At 35.1% G+C, this 23,298-nt stretch overlaps 1 protein-coding gene across 1 annotated transcript in view; it reads right to left on the reverse strand.

The window, feature by feature from the left end:
- Positions 1-23,298, reverse strand: part of COL24A1 (collagen type XXIV alpha 1 chain) — a 542,658-nt gene that overhangs the window by 108,176 nt on the left and 411,184 nt on the right. The window contains exons 35-39 of the mRNA XM_079924384.1: positions 16,112-16,165; positions 11,721-11,774; positions 11,259-11,312; positions 9,875-9,928; positions 9,611-9,718 (exon numbers count right to left, since the gene is read on the reverse strand). Of these exons, the coding sequence (XP_079780510.1) occupies positions 9,611-9,718; positions 9,875-9,928; positions 11,259-11,312; positions 11,721-11,774; positions 16,112-16,165 (324 nt within the window). The remainder of the gene's footprint in view (positions 1-9,610; positions 9,719-9,874; positions 9,929-11,258; positions 11,313-11,720; positions 11,775-16,111; positions 16,166-23,298) is intronic.

Raw genomic sequence — 23,298 nt, forward strand, 5'->3', positions numbered from 1 at the left:
AAAGTAATGAAAGGGAAGAACCTAAAACCAAGATTACTCTACACAGCAAGGATCTCATTCAGATTCGATGGAGAAATCAAAAGCTTTACAGACAGGCAAAGGCTAACAGAATTCAGCACCAGTAAACCAGCTCTAAAACAAATGCTAAAGGAACTTGTCTAAGTGGGAAACACAAGAGAAGAAAAGGACCTACAAAAACAAACCCAAAACAATTAAGAAAATGGTAACAGGAACATACATATTGATAATTACCTTAAACGTGAATGGATTAAATGCTCCAACCAAAAGACACAGGCTTGCTGAATGGATACAAAAACAAGACCTATATATACATGCTGTCTACAAGAGACCCACTTCAGACCTAGGGACACATACAGACTGAAAGTGAGGGGATGGAAAAAGATATTCCATGCAAATGGAAATCAAAAGAAAGCTGGAGCAGCAATACTCATATCAGATAAAATAGACTTTAAAATGTTACAAGAGACAAGGAAGGACACTATATAATGATCAAGGGATCAATCCAAGAAGAAGATATAACAATTATAAATATATATGCACCCAACATAGGAGCACCTCAATACATAAGGCAACAGCTAACATCTCTAAAGAGGAAATCGACAATAACACAATAATAGTGGGGGACTTTAACACCTCACTCAAACCAATGGACAGATCATCCAAACAGAAAATTAATAAGGAAACACAAGCGTTAAATGACACAACACACCAGAGAGATTTAGTTGATATTTATAAGACATTCCATCCAAAAACAGCAGATTACACTTTCTTCTCAAGTCTGCACAGATCATTCTCCAGGATAGATCACATCTTGGGTCATAAATCAAGCCTCAGTAAATTTAAGAAAGTTGAAATCATATCAAGCATCTTTTCTGACCACAAGGCTATGAGAATAGAAATCAATTACAGGAGAAGATCTGTAAAAAATACAAACACATGGAGGCTAAACAATATATTACTAAACCAAGAGGTAACTGAAGAAATCAAAAAATACCTAGAGACAAATGACAATGAAAACACGATGATCCAAAACCTCTGGGATGTGGCAAAAGCAGTTCTAAGAGGGAAGTTTATAGCTATACAAGCCTACCTCAAGAAACAAGAAAAATCTCAAATAAACAATCTAACCTTACTCGTAAAGGAACTAGAGAAATAAGAACAAACAAAACCCAAAGTTAGCAGAAGGAAAGAAATCATAAAGATCAGAGCAGAATTAAATGAAATAGAAACAAAGAAAACAAAAGCAAAGATCAGTAGAACTTAAACCCGGTTCTTTGTGAAGATAAACAAAATTGATAAACCATTAGCCAGACTCATGAAGAATAAGAGGGAGAGGACTCAAATCAATAAAATTGAAATGAAAAAGGAGAAGTTTAAACAGACCGCAGAAATACAAAGCATCCTAAGAGACTACTACAATCAACACTCTGCCAATAAAATAGACAACTTGGAAGATATGGACAGATTCTTAGAAAGATATAACCTTCCAAGACTGAACAAGGAAGAAATAGAAAATATGAACAGACCAATCACAAGTCATGAAATTGAAACTGTGATTAAGAATCTTCCAACAAACAAAAGTCCAGGACCAGATGGCTTCACACGTGAATTCTATCAAACGTTTAGAGAAGAGCTAACACCCATCCTTCTCAAACTCTTCCAAAAATTTGCAGAGGAAGGAACACTCCCAAACTCATTCTATGAGGCCACCATCACCCTGATACCAAAACCAGACAAAGATACTACAAAAAAAGAAAATTACACAACAATATCACTGATGAATATAGAGGCAAGAATCCTCAAGAAAATACTAGCAAACAGAATCCAACAACACATTAAAAGGATCATACACCATGATCGAGGGGGGTTTACTCCAGGCATGCAAGGATTTTTCAATATACGCAAATCAATCAATGTGATACACCATATTAACAAACTGAAGAAGGAAAACCATATGATCATCTCAGTAGATGCAGAAAAAGCTTTTGACAAAATTCAACACCCATTTATGATAAAAATTCTCATATTTGGGTATAGAGGGAATCTAGCTCAACATAATAAAGGCCATATATGACAAACTCATAGCAAACATCATTCTCAATGGTGAAAAACTGAAAGCATTTCCTCTAAGATCAGGAACAAGACAAGGATGTCCACTCTCACCCCTACTGTTCAACATAGTTTTGCAAGTCCTAGCCATGGCAATCAGAGAAGAAAAAGAAATAAAATGGATACAAATTGGAAAAGAAGAAGTAAAACTGTAACTGTTTGCAGATGACATGATACTATAGAGAGAGAATCCTAAAGATGCCACCAGAAAACTACTAGAGCTAATCAATGAATTTGGTAAAGTTGCAGGATACAAAATTAATGCACAGAAATCTCTTGCATTCCTATACACTAATGATGAAAAATCTGAAAGAGAAATTAAGGAAACACTCCCATTTACCACTGCAACAAAAAGAATAAAATACCTAGGAATAAACTTACCTAGGGAGACAAAAGACCTGTATGCAGAAAACTATGACACTAATGAAAGAAATTAAAGATGATACCAACAGATGGAGAGATATACCAGGTTCTTGGATTGGAAGAATCAATATTGTGAAAGTGACTATACTACCCAAAGCAATCTACAGATTCAATGCAATCCCTATTAAATTACCAATGGCATTTTTTACGGAACTAGAACAAAAAATCTTAAAATTTGTATGGAGACATAAAAGACCCCAAATAGCTAAAGCAGTCTTGAGTGAAAAAAACGGAGCTGGAGGAATCCGACTCCCTGATTTCAGACTATACTACAGAGCTACAGTAATCAAGACAATATGGTACTGGCACAAAAACAGAAATATAGATCAATGGAACAAGATAGAAAGCCCAGAGATAAACCCACGCACTTATGGTCAACTAATCTATGACAAAGGAGGCAAGGATATACAATGGAGGAAAGACAGTCTCTTCAACAAGTGGTGCTGGGAAAACTGGACAGAACACTCCTTATCACCATACACAAAAATAAACTCAAAATGGATTAGAGACCTAAATGTAAGACCAGACACTATAAAACTCTTAGAGGAAAACATAGGAAGAACACTCTTTGACATAAGTCACCACAAGATCTTTTTTGATCCACCTCCTAGAGTAATGGAAATAAAAAGAAAAATAAAGAAATGGGACCTATTGAAACTTCAAAGCTGTTGCACAGCAAAGGAAACCATAAACAAGATGAAAAAACAACCCTCAAAATGGGAGAAAATATTTGCAAATGAATCAACAGACAAAGGATTAATCTCCAAAATATATAAACAGCTCATGCTGCTCAATATTAAAAAAACAAACAACCCAATCCAAAAATGGGCAGCAGACCTAAACAGACATTTCTCCAAAGAAGACATATAGATGGCCAAGAAGCACATGAAGAGCTGCTCAGCATCACTAATTATTAGAGAAACGCAGATGAAAACTACAATGAGGTATCACCTCACACCAGTTAGAATGGGCATCATCAGAAAATCTACAAACAACAAATACTGGAGAGGGTGTGGGGAAAAGGGAACCCTCTTGCACTGTTGGGAATGTAAATTGATACAGCCACTATGGAGAACAGTATGGAGGTTCCTTAAAGAACTAAAAACAGAACTATCATATGATGCAGCAATCTCACTACTGGACATACACCCTAGGAAAACCATAATTCAAAAAGACACATGTGAAAAGCAGCAGGGGTGGGGGTCGTGGTATGATGAATTGGGAGATTGGGATTGACATGTATACACTGATGTGTATAAAATGGATGACTAATAATAATCTGTATAAAAAAAATAAATTAAATTAAAATAAAAAGACACATGCACCCCAATGTTCATTGCAGCACTATTTACAATAGCCAGGTCATGGCAACAACCTAAATGCCCATCGACAGACGAATGGATAAAGAAGATATGGTATATATATACGATGGAATATTATTCAGGCATAAAAAGGAACGAAATTGGGTCATTTGTAGAGACATGGATGATCTAGAGACTGTCATACAGAGTGAAGTAAGTCAGAAAGAGAAAAACAAATATTGTATATTAATGCATATATGTGGAACCTAGAAAAATGGTACAGGTGAGCCGGTTGCAGGGCAGAAATTGAGACACAGATATAGAGAACATATGTATGGACACCAAGGGGGGAAAGCAGCGGGGGGTGGGTTGTAAAAAAAGAAAGAAAGAAAGAAAGAAAGAATTCTTTTTTACACTTCAAATAGTTAATCATAGTCCAGAATAGGAAAATCTACAGAGACAGAGAGTAAATTAGTGGTTGCCAGAGGGTAGGGGAAGGGGAGAATGGGGAATGACTGGTAATGGGTACAGGGTTTGTTTTTGGCATGATGAAAATGTTCTGGAATTAGACAGTCGTAACGATTGCACAACTTTGTGAATGTACTATAAACCACTAAATTGTACACTTTAAACATGTGAATTTTATGGTATATGTGAATTACATCTCAATGGACCCATTATTTTAGAAAACAAAAACATAAACAAAAACAAGAACAACAAAAATAACCATAACTACAATAATTTGTTATTGGATAAAGAATACAAAAAGATTAAACTGTAACATCAGTAACCTAAAATGTGAGGGGGGAGAAAGAATTAAACACATAAAGTTTCTGTAAGATATCAAAGTTAAATTTTATCTGCTTAAACTATGGTGTTAGAATTGTAATGTATTTTATGTGAGCCACAAAGGAAAAACATGTAGTAGATACACAAGATTATGATAAAGGATTCAAGGCACACTGCTACAAAAGTCCAAAAATCACAAAGGAAAAGGGCAAGTGAGGAAGCAATGAAGTAAGAGTCTGTAAAAGAATCAGCAAACAATGAGCACAATGGCAATAGGAAGTCCTTACTTACCAATAATTACTTTAATTGTAAATGGATTAACTTATCCAATCAAAAGACAGAATGGCTGAAAGGATTTAAAAAAAGAGACCCAGCTATATGCTGCCTACAGGAGACTCACTTAAGCTTGAAGGACACACAAAGACTGAGAGGGAAGGGATGAGGAAAGATATTTCAAGCAAATGATAACCAAAAGAAAGCAGGGATAGCTATACTTATATCAGATAAAATAGATTTTAAGCTGAAAACAGTCACAAGAGATAAGGAAGGTCATTAATAATGATAAATGGGTCAATTAATTGATAATATATAATAATTATAAATATTTATGTGCCAAACTTTGGAGTATCTAAATATATAAAGTAAATACTAACAGAAATAAAAGGAGAAATAAGCAGCAATACTATCTTGTTTGGGGACTTTAATATCCTACTCTCTAAAATGGCTAAATCTTCCAGACAGAAAATTAATAAGGAAACGGAAGATGTGAACAACACTACAGGCCAAACAGACATAATGGACATATAAAGAACATTCCATCCAACAGTAGCAGAATACACATTCTTCTCAAAAAATGTTCACATGGAACATTTCTGTAGATAGGTCATACGTAAGGCCACAATACAAGTCTCTATAAATACAGTTAGATAGAAATTATATCAAGTAACTTTCCAGCCACAATGGTATGAAACTAGAAATCAACAACAGGAGAGAAAAGTTGTAAAACTCACAAATACATGGAAATTAAAAAATATTCCTCAGACCCTGAAGCCCTAGGTGTCCCAGTGGTTTTAGCACGATGAGCTCAATCGGCACTGGGTATGACCTGTCAGTCTCTACATTCTCTCCTGATGGGAGAGTTTTTCAAGTTGAGTATGCTATGAAGTCTGTGGAAAATAGTGGTACAGCTATTGGAATCAGATGTAAAGATGGCGCTGTCTTTGGGGTAGAAAAATTAGTCCTTTCTAAATTTTATGAAGAAGGTGCTAACAAACGACTTTTTTTTTTTTTTTTTTTTTTCCTGCGGTACGAGGGCCTCTCACTGCTGTGGCCTCTCCCGTTGCGGAGCACAGGCTCCAGACGTGCAGGCTCAGCAGCCATGGCTCACAGGCCCAGCCACTCCGCGGCATGTGGGATCTTCCCGGACCGGGCACGAACCTGCGTCCCCTGCATCGGCAGGCGGACTCTCAACCACTGCGCCACCAGGGAAGCCCACAAACGACTTTTTAATGTTGATCGGCATGTTGGAATGGCAGTAGTAGGTTTGTTGGCAGATGCTCATTCTTTAGCAGACATTGCAAGAGAAGAAGCTTCCAACTTTAGATTTAACTTTGGATATAACATTCCACTAAAGCATCTTGCAGACAGAGTGGCCATGTATGTACATGCCTATACACCCAACAGTGCTGTTAGACCTTTTGGCTACAGTTTCATGTTAGGGTCTTACAGTGTGAATGATGGTGTACAACTTCCAATGTTTATCATTTTTAAAAACCAACTCTTATTAATTTTTTCTATTGTTTTCCTATCCTCTATTTCACTTATTCCTGCTCTAATCTTTATCACTTCCTTCTTGCTAACTTTGGCCTTGTTTTGTTCTTCTTTTTCCACTTCCTTGAAGAGTAAAGTTAGGTTACTTATTTGAGGTCTTTCCCTTTTTCTAATGTGGAATTTATCACTATGAACTTCCCTTTTAGAACTATTTTTGCATCTGTATTTACAATAGCCAGGACATGGAAGCAACCTAAGTGTCCATCGACAGATGAATGGATAAAGAAGATGTGGCACATATATACAATGGAATATTACTCAGCCATTAAAAGAAACGAAATTGAGTTATTTGAAGTGAGGTGGATGGACCTAGAGTCTGTCATACAGAGTGAAGTAAGTCAGAAAGAGAGAAACAAATACCGTATGTTAACACATATATATGGAATCTAAAAAAAAAATGGTTCTGAAGAACCTAGGGGCAGGACAGGAATAAAGATGTAGATGTAGAGAATGGACTTGAGGACATGGGGAGGGGGAAGGGTAAGCTGTGAAAAAGTGAGAGAGTGGCATGGACAAATATACACTACCAAATGTAAAACAGATAGCTAGTGGGAAGCAGCCACATAGCACAGGGAGGTCAGCTCGGTGCTTTGTGACCACCTAGAGGGGTGGGATAGGGAGGGTGGAAGGGAGATGGAAGAGGGAGGAGATATGGGGATATATGTATATGTATAGCTGATTCACTTTGTTATATGTCAGAAACTAACACACCATTGTAAAGCAATTATATGCCAATAAAGGTGTTTAAAAAATAAAGCTTATGGACTTAACAATATGAAAAAAAAATTATCTGAACTGTCAGAAAAAAAAATGATAAACAAAATTGACAAACCTTTAGCCAAACTCACCGAGAGGACTCAAAGTTAGAAATGAAAGAGGAGACATAAAGGATACCACAAAAAGAAAAAGGATCATAAGAGACTACTACATACAATTATTTGCCAGCAAATTGAAAACCTAGAAGAAATGGAGAAATAGAAAGATACTACCTACCAAGACTGAATCATGAAGAAATAGAAAATCTATAAAGACCAATGAATAAGGAGATTGAATCAGTAGTGAAAAACCTCTCAACAAAGAAAAGCCCAGGACCAAATGGTTTCACTGCTGAATCATATCAAACATTTAAAGAAGAATTAATGCTAAACTTTCTCAAATTTTCCCAAAATTTTGAAGAAGGAATACACCCAAAGACATTTTACAAGGCCAGCATTACTCTGATGCCAAGCCAGATAAGGATACTACAAGAAAAAAAAAATTCAGGCCAGCCAATATCCCTGACAAATAGAGATGCAAAAATTCTCAACAAAATACTAGCAAACTGAATTCAATAGCATATTAAAAGGACCATACACCATGATCAAGTGGGATTTATTCCAGGTATGCAAAGATGACTCAAAAATCTGCAAATCAGTCAATGTGATGTACCACATTCCCAGAATTAAAGAAAAAAACATATGATCAGCTGAATAAATGCAGAAAAGGCCTGGAAAAAATTCAACAACATTTCATGATAAAACGTCTCAACAAATTGGGTATAGAAGGAATGTACCTCAACGTAATAAAAGCCATATATGAAAAACCCACAGCTAACATCATACTCAAAGTCCAAGCTTGAGCAATTGGGCAAGAAAAAGAAATAAAAGGCATCCAAGTTAGAAAGGAAGAAGTAAAACAGAAGTAAAACCATGTCTATTTGCAGGTGACATCTTAATATACAGAAAACTCTGAAGACTGTACCACAAAACTGTTAGCATTAATAAATGATTTCAATAAAGTTGCAGGATACAAAATCAACCTACTAAAACCCAGTCATATTTCCACACACTAACAACAAATTATCTGAAAAAGAAATAAAGAAAATAATCCCATTTATAATAGTATCAAAATCAATAAAATACTTAGAATAAATATAACCCAGGAGGTAAAATATCTATACACTGAAAACTAGAAGACACTGATGAAAGAAACTCAAGAAAATACAAATAAGTGGAAAAAATCTCATTTTCACATATTGTTAAAATGTGCGTACTATCCAAAGCAATCTATAGATTCAGTATAATCCCTATCAAGATTCCAGGCAGGTTTTTTTAATCAAAATAGAAAAAAGCAATTATAAAATTTTCATGGAACCATAAAAGACACCAAATAGCTAAAACAATCTTAAGAAGAACAAGGCTGGAGGCATCGCACTTCCTAATTTCAGACTTTATCAATACAAAACTATATTAACCAAAACAGTATGGTACCAGCATTAAAACAGACATATAGACCAAAAGAACAGAATCAAGAGCCCAGAGATAAACCCATGCATATAAGGTCAACTAATATTTGAAAAAATGTGATCATATACACACACACATATATGTTCTCTATGTATACAATGTAATATTATTCAGTCATAAACAGAAGGAAATTCTGCCATTTGAAACAACATGGATAGACCTTGAAAGCATTATGCTTGTGAAATAAGTCAGAGAAACACAAATACTGTATGATCTCATGAATATGTGTTACCTAACGAATCTCATAAGAACTCATAGAAACAGAGTTGTTTGGTGTTGCCAGGGGTGAAGAGATGGGGAAAATAGGTGAAGGTGGTCAAAGGGTACAAATTTCCAGTTATAAGATGAATAAGTTCTGGAGATCTAATGTACAGTATGGTGACTATAGTTAACAACACTGTATTGTGTACCTGAAGGATGCTAAGACAGTAACTCTTAAAAATTCTCACCACACACAAAAAGGCAACTGTGTGAGGTGATAGATGTGCTAACTAAACGTATTATGGGAATCATTTAGCAATATTTGTGCACAAAAAATCAACAGGTCATGCACTGTAAACTTATATAACTTACATAATACATGTCAATTACGTCACAATAAAGTGAGAAAAAAATGAAGAAGTTCAATAGCATGTGTGACACATGGGAAAAGTATCTTTTTTCCTTGGATGTTAGGAAGGCTGATGATCAGTCCCTGGTTTGTTCTTTACTCAAGCCATAGTTCCACACCTTCAAATACCAAATGGACATATAAGGGAGACAAGAATGTGTGTGTATGGCTCACACTTGTGTGTGTGGGTGTGGGTGTGTAGAGGACTGAGTTCACTGACTATTGAACCCAGCAGTACTCACCGGAGGACCCATTACACCTGGTCCGCCCAGGGGCCCTGTGGTCCCTGGTAAGCCTGTCTCTCCTTTTTCTCCATCCTCTCCAGGAAGTCCCCTTCCTCCTGGGTTCCCCTGTAACACAGTAAAAATTTTTGAGAAAGGGAAAGTAGTAAAATAATTATGCCACGCAATAAGAGATTTTTGTTGGCACATAAAAAATTACGTTTAATATTTGAAAGATTTCTCAAAAACATCTACCTTAATCATAATGTTAAAAGTATAATTTACCTTTATTCCATCTTTACCCTGGAGACCTTCTTCTCCAGCAGCTCCTGGTTCACCCTATTTGGTAGCAGAAATGTAAGATTTATTATTTCGCTAAATCATTTATCTAAATTTATTTTTTGCCCCTGGTATCTATAGAAGTAGCAGGTTTATATACATTTATTCCTACTTCTACTTTATTTACAAGGAGTATTTGAAAGTATAATGAACATGATTTAATTTGCCTGGAATAACTCTGAAGATGATTTAAAGAGTCATAGCACTGTAATTCAAACACAAGATGGTCTCACAATATTAATAACTTTTAGATAATTAAAGGTAATATGTATTCATTTGGTAGCTTTGGATATTTAGACAGCTATACCTATGTTTCTTAGTTCAAAGACTGTAAATACTGAATTTCATAAAATTATAGTATCTTGCTTTTCTTAATTTACATGGATTAATACAACTTAATTCAGTTAAAATCAGTGTACTGGATTTTTAAGGTCTGTATTTTCTCCCTTACAGAGAAGAGGTGACTATCAAGGCCCTGGTATATTTGGAAGCTGTCTTCTAGACACAGAACTTGTAGAAATGTAGAGCCACAATTTATGAAGCTATTAAAGAAGTACTGGCTCTCTTGCCACCTGAACTATTTACAAGTAAATTAATCAGTGTGTCTTCACAGTTGCTCATTGCTCCAACTGCTGACACTTCCATTACCCTGACCTCATACTTCCCACCCCCCTGAAAAAAAAGGGAAAATGAACAAGAAAGAAATCGAATGCAAAATACATCTCCCAACTTTACCTTTTAGTAAACAAATGTCTCTTAAACTTATCTTGGTCCCTGTTATCTTGGAAAAAAACTTACCACAGCTTAAATTAACCACTGTCTATATTAGAATAACTTCTGTAAGCTACCTCATCACAATTATCTACAATTGTTTTTGTCTACAAAAATCTACAATTATTCCTTTGAATCTTGTTAACCTTGCATGACTCTAGTTTTTTGTTGCTGTTTTTCTAAACACAAATTAGATTTCAATGTCTGTCTGTCTTGTTAGGTCCGGAAATAGCATGAGAGTTGATCACTAGTAGTTGTGAATTTCTTCTTCATGCCAACATTAGTGACAATCACAGTGACTCCACACATTTGGCAAGGATTCTGCTGAGTACATCTGATTCTGAGAAAAAGGATGTGTGTGCTTAGGACTCTCAATGCTACTAAATTACAATGTGAACAGGGTTTAGCATGCAGCTTTTGAAATTATAAAATAAAAACAAATATTTTCTATAATGCACCAGAAAAGTTTATTATACAATCTTTGAAGTCTTTAGGCTGAGTCTTGAGTCTCTAAAATAGGAGGGCCAGTGCATTAAAATGGTTTCTAGTAGGCACGTACCCGTAACCCTGGCTCCCCAGTCACTCCAACACTGCCTGCAGGTCCAACATCTCCCTGAAGAAACAAAGGGAAAGATTAAACTCTTTTCTACTAAAACTGCATGTCTAATAGTTATGGAGGGTATATCATGAAGACAGGAGTTCCAAAACACTATTTTTTCCTTTTCTTCAGATTAATTTATTTATAATATTTTGCTTTTTCATTTGTATTCCCTCCCATATATAACCATATATATATATGTGTGTGTATAGATATACACACATACTTATCTGCATATATAGAGAGACAAATAATATTTTTTTCTCAGTAATATTTTATTCTGACTCATTTGAGAACACTTTCCATTTTTATCTGCTGTCCTTTACCTGCTTCCAAGATGGTGGCTGTTTGCCAAAATATTGCAAACATCGGGGAGTCAATGGTGAAAGTTTAGAGACCTCCTTTACTATTTAGGAAGGTTACCTTTGCACCTGGCTCTCCTTGCAGACCAGATTCTCCCTCAATACCTGAAGGTCCCTAGAATAGAATGATTTGACACATTGTTTGTAAACATTCCTTCACCAACATAAAGGCAATAACAACCTCATAAGAAGATGGAAGTAATTTTCAGCCCAAGGATGGGATATCTATGTCCAGGAAAGGATTTTTGCTGCTCCTTTATAAACATCATGCGTAAGACCAGATAATTTCTGGGACCGTTTAACAGTTCAAATGCTAAAACAACATCACCAGAAATCAGGACTGCTTAGACCAGTTTCTTCTAATCCTTCCTCTTGTCCTTTAATCTTTGGTCAAGACAAACTACTTCCCATTTCCTCTTCTAATTTTCTACCCTCATACCCTTACTATTCTCTGTGTTTTTCACTTTTTATTCTTCCCATCTATTTATGTTGATCCCTCTTGGAATACACTTCTTGAAAAAAATTCCATTTTCTTTATTGGTTTTATAAAATATAACACACAAAGAAGATATGAATTATATATATACATATATACGGCATTTTTTTCCCACGCCCCTTTCATGGGTGGGTCCAGTTGGGAAGATTTTGGTTGAAGCTTTTATCTTGAAAACATATAACTTCTTGCAACCTCTGGCTATTTATAAGCTTCAAGCTCCTATAATTGCTGTTGTATTGTTTTATTTATTTTTTCTCTTGGAGACATTTATCTTGTTGTTGAGAATACTCTGCCTGCCTCTCCCTTCTCTACTTCCTCACTCTCTTCTCTTACTCTATGTGTGTGTATGTATGTATGTGTACTTATACACACACAATTATAAATACATACATATGCATTCTATAATCCCCATGTTTTCAGAGTAGAGGGGTAGTTTAAAGCCATTAACCTATGATACTATCTTGACCAGAAGTTTCCTGTTTGCTTTCTGTCTTCCAGGGATTCCTCAATAGTTCTGATCCATGGGTGATAACCTTCCTAATAATTATTAGAGATTAAAATATCTCTTATGTTGTTACAGTATTTTAGATGAGAAGTTCAATTTTCCATTTTGACTCAGCTTCCACAATCCAGACTCGCTTTGCTTTTTCCAAAATAAAAGCTATACAGGCATAATAGTACAGATGGACTTATAATGAAAAGCCCCAGCCCCATTCCTCAGAGGCAACTACTTTATAAAACAATTTGTTTTTAGTTCTCTTAATGGTTATTTCTATAACCAAGAAATCTACCTCTAATTCTTGATGTATTACCTTGCTAAAAGTTTAGTTCCCTTAAAACTCCCTCCTTTTTACCATCATTTCACCAATTTTTAAATAGTTATATTATTTAAAATTTTCTGTTGGTTACCTTTGTGACTTTACTGTTATAAGAGGCAGTGTATTACAGTACTTAAGAGGAAGGACTACGAAGTGAGACTGCCTGAGTTTCCGCTCTGCCTCAGAAATGATAGAATTTAATATCCTAACCTAAGGTTAAAATTATCTCTCAAGAGAGAATTCCAACTCTCTCAGGACTTCTTCCACATCAAAATTGCTTTTAATTCCCTAGACCTTGTCTATTCCCCAGTTTCGCCCAATCTGTCAGCTCCTCTCGGCTTCTTTTATTCTTAGGCTAAATCCAATAGTTGATCTTCTGATCTCTGTGGTATCTCTTTTCTTATGCCAATCTTGGATTAGCACTTTAAATTGCCTTCTCCATTTCTATTCCCAGTTGAACATCAATGGAAAAATTACACTCTTGTGCAAAGTGGCTTCATTACATATTGAGAGGCATAGTGACTAAGAGAATGGGTTGCAGAGAGAGACTGCCTAAATTTAAATGTGGGCTCTACCACTACTATTGCTATTGCACTACTATTGCACAGCTATTGCTCTTGAACAAGTTGCTTAACCATTTCATGGCTTAGTTTCCTCATCTGTAGAATGAGGATAATTGCATTACCTCATGGGGTATTGTGAGAATTCATTAATATGGTAAAGTACATAAATACTGCTAGGAACATAGAAAGTTCTCTGAAGTTGTTACCTAGTATTAACATCATTATTATTAATATAATGCAAATTCAAAGTCTCCTACTTCAGTTTTACTTTTAATAAGGTATATCTGCTTTTACATGTCTTTAGTCATTTCCCTCTTCCATTATCCTCAACCACTATTCTAAACCAGCATATTTTCTTCAATAGAAAATATGCTCAACCCCTACTCCTTATCATGACAGATTCTTGTCTCCTACCCTGTTAAAAAAAAAAAAATTTTCAAGTTATGAGGTATGACTTTCCTCTGCTTTTTGTAGACTCAGAGGATGGATGTGGCATAGTATAGGTTTTCAGCATTGGCTTTTGAATCAGATGTGGATTCAAAGCCAAGGTCTGCTACCTGTTAACCATTTACCTTGGGCAGAGTAGCAGATTATGACTAACATTCTTCTTTTCTTGTCTCAGGAAAGGATATTGCCATCCATCCTGTTGAAATCTGGAAATAATTTTTGACTTCTCTTTCCCACTTACTTTCCATATCCCACAAATATGCAGGTTCTCCAGAATTTATGTAACAAACATTTCTCAAATACATCCCCTTCTTACTTATGCTGACTACTTTACTTCGGACCTCCATTGTTTCTTAACTAGTTGAATGCAATAGCCTTTTAGAAGGTATATATGTCTGCACTCTTGTCTTCTCAAATACATCTTCCCTGAGACTGCTAAAATGATCTTCCAAAAATACAAATCTGACTTTATCATTGCCCTATGCCTACCTCACAATGACTTACTATAGCCCGTAAGATGAAAAGTTCAAGCTTCTTAACAGAGTATATAAGATTTTTCGTTTGATCTAACCATTTCTCTGTAATTTCATCTATCATCACTCCTTGTTTTGACTTTAAGCATCAAAGAATCCATACGGCCTCATGTTTGCATGTTCCTACTCATACTACCCCTTTTTCTGGAATCGCCATATCCTTATTCCCTCTTTTCATATGGCTAACTCATACTCATTCCTTAAAACTCATTACCCTCCCCCTGCCTCAACACAGACAAGTCTTCTTTTTCCCCTTATCCAGGTAAGGTTACATACCCATTGCTGTACTCTTATAATGCCCTGTGAATGTCTCCATCATTGGGTCTAACAGAAGTATAATGAGCTTTTACATGATTATCTTCTGGAATAGATTATAAACTGCTAAAGGAGTCAGGGACCATATCTCAGCCACCCTTGGACTCCCAGTGGATACACAGTACACAGCAAGAAAGCATGGCATAATCGTGGAATTAAAGGAGGAGAAAAGTTCTATTGGAATGTGGTTGAAAAGGTCTGCAGACATTAGACAATGCAGAACACTATTATGTTAAGAAATTGGCATTTTATTAAAGGCTATGAGAGCCACTGAAAAATTTCAAGGACAAGAATGATATGACAAAGGTAAACTGGTCACAAGTAGCTAAGGAATAATGGCAGTTGGAGGAGACATGGAATTAGAGCAGAGGACTGGAGCACCGGCAATGGGGACGGAAAGGAAAGGATGGACGTGAGACATTAGTGGGAGCTTATTCAAAGGGAAAAGAGCTGATTGAAGGAAGGGGAGTCTAGGATGACTCTCAGTTTGGGGTTACTGGGCATAAGGGACATCTTTCAGTGAGATGAGAATAAAAAGAGGAATAACAGTGGGAAAGCGATGGGCTTGGTTTAGATATTTTGAATTTGAGATGTTTGTGGGATACCTAGGTGCATACATAAAAGACAACAGGAAATCAATAACTGGAGCCCCAAGGAGAGAGGCATCAGTTAGAGCTATCAAGCTAGAGCTATCAGAATAATACTGGTAATTAAAGTCTATGTGATAATATGATTGTAAGCTGAGGAAGAGGAAGGACAGCTTCCCATCAAGACTGAGGCTAATCAGAAGGTAAAAAGCAGAATCGAGAGGGAGCAGTTTCACAGAAGCCAAGGGAGGAGAGAATTTATGCCTAATTTTTTAGCACTAAAGTTAACAAACAAAAGAAATGAAGTAATTGGATTTTATAATTATAACAAGTATGGTTTATTATTCTAAAATATATCTTGAATAAGAGTCACTTTTCAATATTCTTCTATAATGGAGTGAAGGGTTATCAAAGTTAACTCTAAATCAGTGAAGGGAAAGTTTTATTCACTTTTTGTTCTGTCATTTAAATGAACTGTTAAGGGAATTTTATATGCATAAAATTAGGTTCATACAACAGTCATCCCTGGTTTTAATAGAATTTTAGGTTTTATTTCCTGAATATGAAACAAAACACTATAAAATTATTCTTCAAAATATATATACCTAAGATATCAACTTAACTTTAAGAGGAGTCTTACAAAAAGTACTGAGTATTGATGAACTAACAAGAAAGGGCCCCAAGAAAAATTACCTCAGCACCCATTTCTCCAGGAGGTCCAGCATCACCTTGCAGTCCTCGTGGTCCCTATATTAAAACAAAATTTAGGATGTGAGAATTAAAATGTACTCTATATTTCAATTAACATATGCATATAATTATATCATATGTAATATAACACATAATACATTTATCAATGTATTACTTTACTCTCTGTATAAACAAAATTAAATTTTTAGTTGATTCATCTTTTTTTTGTTACTAATATTAAGCTTTGTTTGGATTCAAAAGAAAAGGAAAGAAAGGACGGTGCCTTTCATTCTTTCATTCCCTAATTCACTCATTCATTCAATAAACATTTATCAAGCATCTAATAATTATGAAATAGAGCGCTAAGGGCTTTCAGAGTTATCTTATTTAATGGGTAGGACAATTATAGATCCACTTAATATTCCTGAAAAACATATGACAAACAAAACAGCATTTTTAAAGAAGCAAATATATGGTTTCCAATGAAATAAAAATATGCTTGAGTTTGCTTAATGTCATACTTTATCATAGTAGTGAGTCCAGTTGAACAATTCCTCTGTTTCATATGAATAAATATAACAATGTTTACATGGGATAATCACTAAGGTGCAATAAAATGTATGTGGGACCTTTACGGAGATCTTTTCCCCTGTAATACTGAATAGTGTAATTATAAGTAAACAAACACTGAATAATTAGCTTATGGCCTGAACATTAAATTGCTAAACCTAAAGGATCTTAGTGTGTGAACCCATTTAACTGTCTAGAATTACTCTAGATAGATTAACACTTATTTAGAAACTACAATTTAATGCTATTTGCCCAGCCATCTAAAGAAGCTGTTTGAATTTTTTGGTCTTTCTGGAAAGACAGTATAAAGAAGGTGTTTTTTTTTAGATTCAGAATATAACAAGATAGTTAAAATTCTATGAGTTTGTACTCCATCACAATTTGTGAACACCTCACTTTTAAAAAAATGTTTTAATGGGGAAAAATGTGGTATGGTTGGTTATCTTAAACTTTCTCTAAGTTGTTACATTAATGTTAATTTTAAAAAATTTGACAAGTATTGAAAGTACAAAAAACCCCAGATTAAGTAAATAATCCATAATCCTACCATACGGAGATGACACTGTAAATATACTTGCATATTTCCTTCTAGTTCTTTTGTGGGAGCATACTTATAAAACTTATCTGTTTTCTTTTAATTATTTTATTTTATTTATTTTATTTTTGGCTGTGTTGGGTCTTTGTTGCTGCGCGCAGGCTTTTCTCTAGTTGTGGTGAGCAAGGGCCACTCTTTGTTGCGGTGCGCGGGCTTCTTATTGTGGTGGCTTCTCTTGTTGCAGAGCACGGGCTCCAGGCGCACAGGCTCCAGGTGCACGGGCCTCAGCAGTCATGGCTCGCGGGTTCTAGAGTGCAGGCTCAGTAGCTGCAGCGTACGGGCCCATTTGCTCCGCAGCATGTGGGATCCTCCTGGACCAGCGCTTGAACCCGCGTCCCCTGCATTGGCAGGCAGACTCCTAACCACTGTGCCACCAGGGAAGCCCCTAACTATATCTGTTTTATGTTTAAGATTCTATTTGAAATATAAATATTTTACCACGTTACTGTAAATATTTCATAACAAAATTGTTCAATGGCTGCATATTATATTCCATCTAACATTCTGCAGTACCATAATTTAATCATTTTCTTAATGCTAGGCATTTATATTTTTATAAGTCTTCTTTACAGTAAAATTTTGCTTTATAGGATTTATTATATGCATATTAGACTATAAGTGAATGTTACAGTCTGTAACATCAGATGACACTGCCAAATAGTTAAGTATGTGAATAATAGAATTATAAGGTTGGTATGTAAGCATCACATATGTTGTCCTTACTCAATAGCACAGCCATTAAAGGTATTAAGAGGTCACTAATGTTTTTCAATTATGGCTTATTAAATATTATGTATAATATCTTAAAATTCATGGATTCTCTTCAGAATGTAGTTTTACCCTATTATAAACACACTGAGAGAAACATCTTTGTGCAGTAGTCTTTGTATGCATTCTGCATTTCCACCCCTGGAATAGAGTCTGAAATGTAGCATTATTTGGTCATAAAGTGAAGTCAATTTCCAGAAAGGCTCCAATAATTAACATTCCACAAGCAATGTATAAAATTAGAATCTATTTCATTGAATTCATCCTAGCACAGAATATTATTTTGTAAATTCTTCATTAATTTGATGGACAATCTGGTATCTTAAAATGTATATATGCTTGACTACCAGTGAGGTTGAATATTCTTTTTGTTATTTGTTTACCAGCTATCTGCAATATTCTACATGTTGCTTGATCATGTCCTTTGCCCGTGTATTTTGGGGGTCATTTAAAAAAATTGTAGAGTTCTTTATGTGTTGCAGACATTAAATTTTTCTCTGCCCTATTTTACTGCTAACATCTGCCCAGTTTGTGGTTTGTCATTTTATTTTAAAAATATAATGTTAAAGATAACTTTTAACCCCTAAATAAGCTCACTGTAGAACACCTGGAAATACATAAAAGTAAAAATGGGGCTTCCCTGGTGGCGCAGTGGTTGAGAGTCCGCCTGTCGATGCAGGGGACACGGGTTCGTGCCCCGGTCTGGGAAGATCCCACACGCTGCAGAGCGGCTGGGCCCGTGAGCCATGGCCGCTGAGCCTGCGTGTCCGGAGCCTGTGCTCCGCAACAGGAGAGGCCACAACAGTGAGAGGCCCGCGTACCACAAAAAAAAAAAAAAAGTAAAAATGACCCAAAATAACCACTTGACCCACTTAACATTTAATGTAGCTCCTTAAATCTTTTAGTGTTTTTAAAAAAATCTGAATGGGAGAAGTTTACAGGAAACTGACTGGTTGTTGGTCTTTTTAACTAATTCTTTGGGCTTTTCTTTATAGACAACTATGTCATCTGCAAAAAAAGACAATTTTATATCTTCTTTCCCAGTCTTTTTTCTTTTCTTTTCTTGTTTCATTGCATTAGTTAGGACTTCCAGCCCAATGCTGAAGAGGAGTTTAAAAAAAGAGGGACATCCTTTCCTTGTTTCCCTGTTCTTAGGGGAAAAGCACCTAGCATTTCATCATTAAGTTAGCATTTCATCATGATGTTAGCTATAAGGTTGTTAAAATATATTCTTCATAAAGCTGAGGACGTTCCCCTTTCCTCCTAGTTTACTGTGAATTTTTATCATAGATGGGTATTGTATTTTGTAAAATTATTTTTCTGCATCTATTTTATATAATTTCTTTTTTAGTTTGTTAAAGTAATGGATTATACTAATTTATTTTTGAACCAGCCTTACATACCTGGGATAAATCCCAGTTGGCTATGGTGTATAATTATCTTTATATATTAGTGGATTCAATTTGTTAATATTTTGTGGAAGATTTTAAAATATATGTTCATGAGAGATACTGGTCTGTAGTTTTCTTTTCTTGTAATAGCTTTGTCTGGTTTTGGTATTAGGGTAATGCTGGTCTCACAGAATGAGTCAGGAAGTATTTCTTCTGTTTCTATTTTCTGGAATAGATTGTAGAAAATGGGTATGATTTTGTTCCTTAAATCTCTGGTAGTATTCACCAGTAAGACCATCTGGGCCTGGTGCTTTCTGTTTTGGAAGGTTATTCATCATTGACTCAATTTCTTTAATCAATATAAGCCTATTCAGATTATCAAATTTTCCTTGTGTGAGTTTTGGTAGATTACATCTTTCAAGGAATTTGTCCATTTCATCTAGGTTATCAAATTTGTGAGAATGAGTTATTCATAGTACTCCTTTATTGCCTTTTTTACTGTCCATGGGATCAGTAGTGAAGGTCCCTCTTCCATTTCTAATATTAGTAATTTGTGTCTTCTTTTTTTTTATTCTTGATGATCCTGGCTAGGGGGTTTGACCAATTTTATTGATCTTTTAAAAGAATAAGTTTTTTGTTTCATTGATTTTCTCTGTTTTTCCTGTTTTTATTTTAATTGATTTCTGCTCTGATTTTTATCATTTACTTTCTTCTGCTCATTTTGTATTTAATTTTCTCTTCTTTTTCTGGTCTCCTAAGGTAGAAGCTTGTTATTGATTTTAGATCTTTCTTCTTTTCTAGTATATTCATTCAATACTATAAATTTCCCTCTATGCACTGCTTTCACTGCATCCCACAAAGTTCGATAAGTTGTATTTCCATTTTCATTTACTTCAAAATATTTTTAAAATTTCTTGAGACGTCTTCTGTGAACCAGTGTTATTCGGAAGTGTGTAGTTTAATCTCAAAATAGTTTGAGATTTTCCAGTTATGTTTCTCTTATTGATTTATAGTTTAATTCCATTATGGACTAAGAGCGTATTTTGTATGATATCTTTTCTTTGAAATTTGTTAAGGTGTGTTTTATGACCCAGAACGCAGTCTGTTTTGGTGAATATTCCATGTGAACTTGAAAAGAATGTATATTCTGCTGTTACTGGATTAAGCAGTCTATAAATGTCAATTAGATCCAGTGTCCTGATGGTGGTGTTCACTTCAACTATAATTTTACTAATTATCTGCCTGCTGGATCTCTCAATTACTGATAGATAAGTGCTGAAGTCTCCAAATGAAATAGTAAATTTGTCTATTTATCCTTGGAGTTCTATCAGTTTTTGCCTCATATAATGTGATGCTCTGTTGTTAGATGCATACACTTTAAGCATTATTATGTCTTCGGAGAATTGATACACTTATCACTATGTAATGTCCCTCTTTATCCCTGATAATTGTTCTTGATCTGGTCTATTTTGCTGGAAATTAATATAACTACTCCAGCTTTCCTTTGGTTAGTATTGGTATATCCTTGCCCATTTTATCTATCTCTTTACTTTTAATATATCTGTGCCTTTATATTTAAAGTGGGTTCCTTGAAGACAACATACAGTTAGGTCTTCTTTTTCTTTCTACTCTGTGTCTCTGTTTCTCAATGGGTGCATTTAGAACATTGACATGTAAGTGATTACTGATACCCCTGGGTTCACACCTACTATATTTATTACTGTTTTCTATTGCTACTTTTGTTCTTTCTTTTTTGTCTTCCATTCTTTTTATTCCACTCTTTTGAAAATTAAGACTTTTAATTGATTCCATTTTCTCTCTTATTTTAGCATGTCAATTATACTTCTGGTTTGATCTAGATATATATTTTTGCTTGCATAGTCCTAAAGGAATTTAAGATTGTCATGAAGATTTTAAGGTATGTTATGGTTGGGGCTGAACTTCAAACTTATATACCTGATTTTCCTCTTACCTCTTTCAGTCATCTCTGCAGTTTCATCCTCTTCTACCAACATTTATCATATGTAGCATTTCTTCAAAATTCAACCTTAGATCCTGTTCTTTTCTCTTTCCTATACTTTTTCCCTAGACCAATGACTCCAATATTTTAAATTTCAGGATATTATTTTGCTTTGAGCTCCACATCCAACTTCCATCTTCACAGTTCTCAAAGGCACCTCAAATTCAACATAGCTAAACTGACTTATAATCTTCCATTCTCAAACATAAATTTCTGCTGGTATTCTCAGTTTCAGTGAGTTATATCATTATCTCATTAATTCTTCAAGCCACAACCTTAGGAATCATACTTCACATATAGCATATCTATTTCCTGTTGATTTTATCTCCTTCTGAATATTTTACATCTATCTACTCTTTCTTTCTGCTAATCATAAACAGTTCTACTATCTCTTATCCGGACTGGTGCTGCACAAAGCTCTTCTTGTCCATTCTTAGTCTCTTCCAATTTGGTTTGAGCGATCTTTACAGAACAGTAATATGATCATAAACCTAGCCTTATCCCTTCAGTGACACCCCTTTGTTCTTAGGATAAAAATACAAATATTTGGGAGTAGGGCTTACTGAGCTGCATGCGTTTTGTCCCTTCCCTCCCTTTCCATCCTCATCTTGCACTCACTTCCCACCTGGCTCTCTGTGCCACAACATGCTGGCCTTCTTTTAGATCTTTAAATAAATAAGTAGGGTCGTCTCCCAGTTCATGACTTCTCTCTGGAATGACTTTTCTCCATATTTGCTTAAGTAACTACCGTTCATCCTTCAGATCACAACTCAGATGCTCCTCCTCTGGAAGTTTCCCTAACCCCAGATTAGGACAGTTTCTTTGTTATATATTATCTCAGATCTAACTAAGTAGCTCAAATATGTGAAACAAAGCCCATTATATCCATTACGAATTGATTTCTATTTTATTTAACAGACCCACTGACCCTGTGTCCTGAATGTCAATTTTTAGTTGCTATTAAGCCATTTCAGTCGTTTATTACTACAACAATAAATCTTTGCTTGTATAAAGCCTAAGGTATTGTCTGTGCTGTTGCCATAGCCCTGTTGATACACTTATCTTGACTTAAATGTGTTCTCTCTTAAGATTAGCTTTAATTCCATTTCACTTCATCTAATATTACTGGCTGAATGATTACACCTTTGGCTAAATGACCTTTGGTTAATGCTGTTTAACAAATATGCATCAGGGTAGATATAACATGCCAGACATTATACCAGAAAAGAGGACTGTAAAGGTGCAAAAAATGGTCTCTGACTTCAAGGAGCTACAGACTCTTTAGAAGAAAGAGGTATTTAGAGATTTGCATGATATATGATCAAATGAATATTAGAATTAGGATGGCAGTTTAAGAGATACAAAGCAGAGAAAACTGAGAAGAACTTAGTTTGATAAAATCAATACCACATTTAAGATACTATATTTGGAAAAATTACACCCATAGGCAAGTGTTTACTATTGTTTGGAGAGCTTATACCATAGGTTAAATATGTAAAGGAGGAAATGAACACAGTTTGGTAAGAAGAGTTCTTTGTTAGAATTTTATACTTCCGACTAGCTAAATGAATTATGCAGAAGCCACCTGTAAACTTTTGTGTCAACTGATGGATAAGAACAACCCAGTAGTTTGAAAGACTATTTGTAGTGTCAATCTTAGAAGCACGTTACTGCACATTACATCTGACACTATTAGCCAGAAGAATGGCTTCTTAGGCAAAAAGAATATATTGTGAGAGATAAGGCATGGCAAGGTATTTCATTTTCACAATTCATTTTCTATGGAAACTCTATAACTGAGTCAGATTTACGAAATGGTGATGTGACTTTTTGAATTCTTTTTTTT

Source organism: Stenella coeruleoalba (assembly GCF_951394435.1).
Source record: "Stenella coeruleoalba genome assembly, chromosome: 1".
Taxonomy (NCBI): Eukaryota; Metazoa; Chordata; class Mammalia; order Artiodactyla; family Delphinidae; genus Stenella; species Stenella coeruleoalba.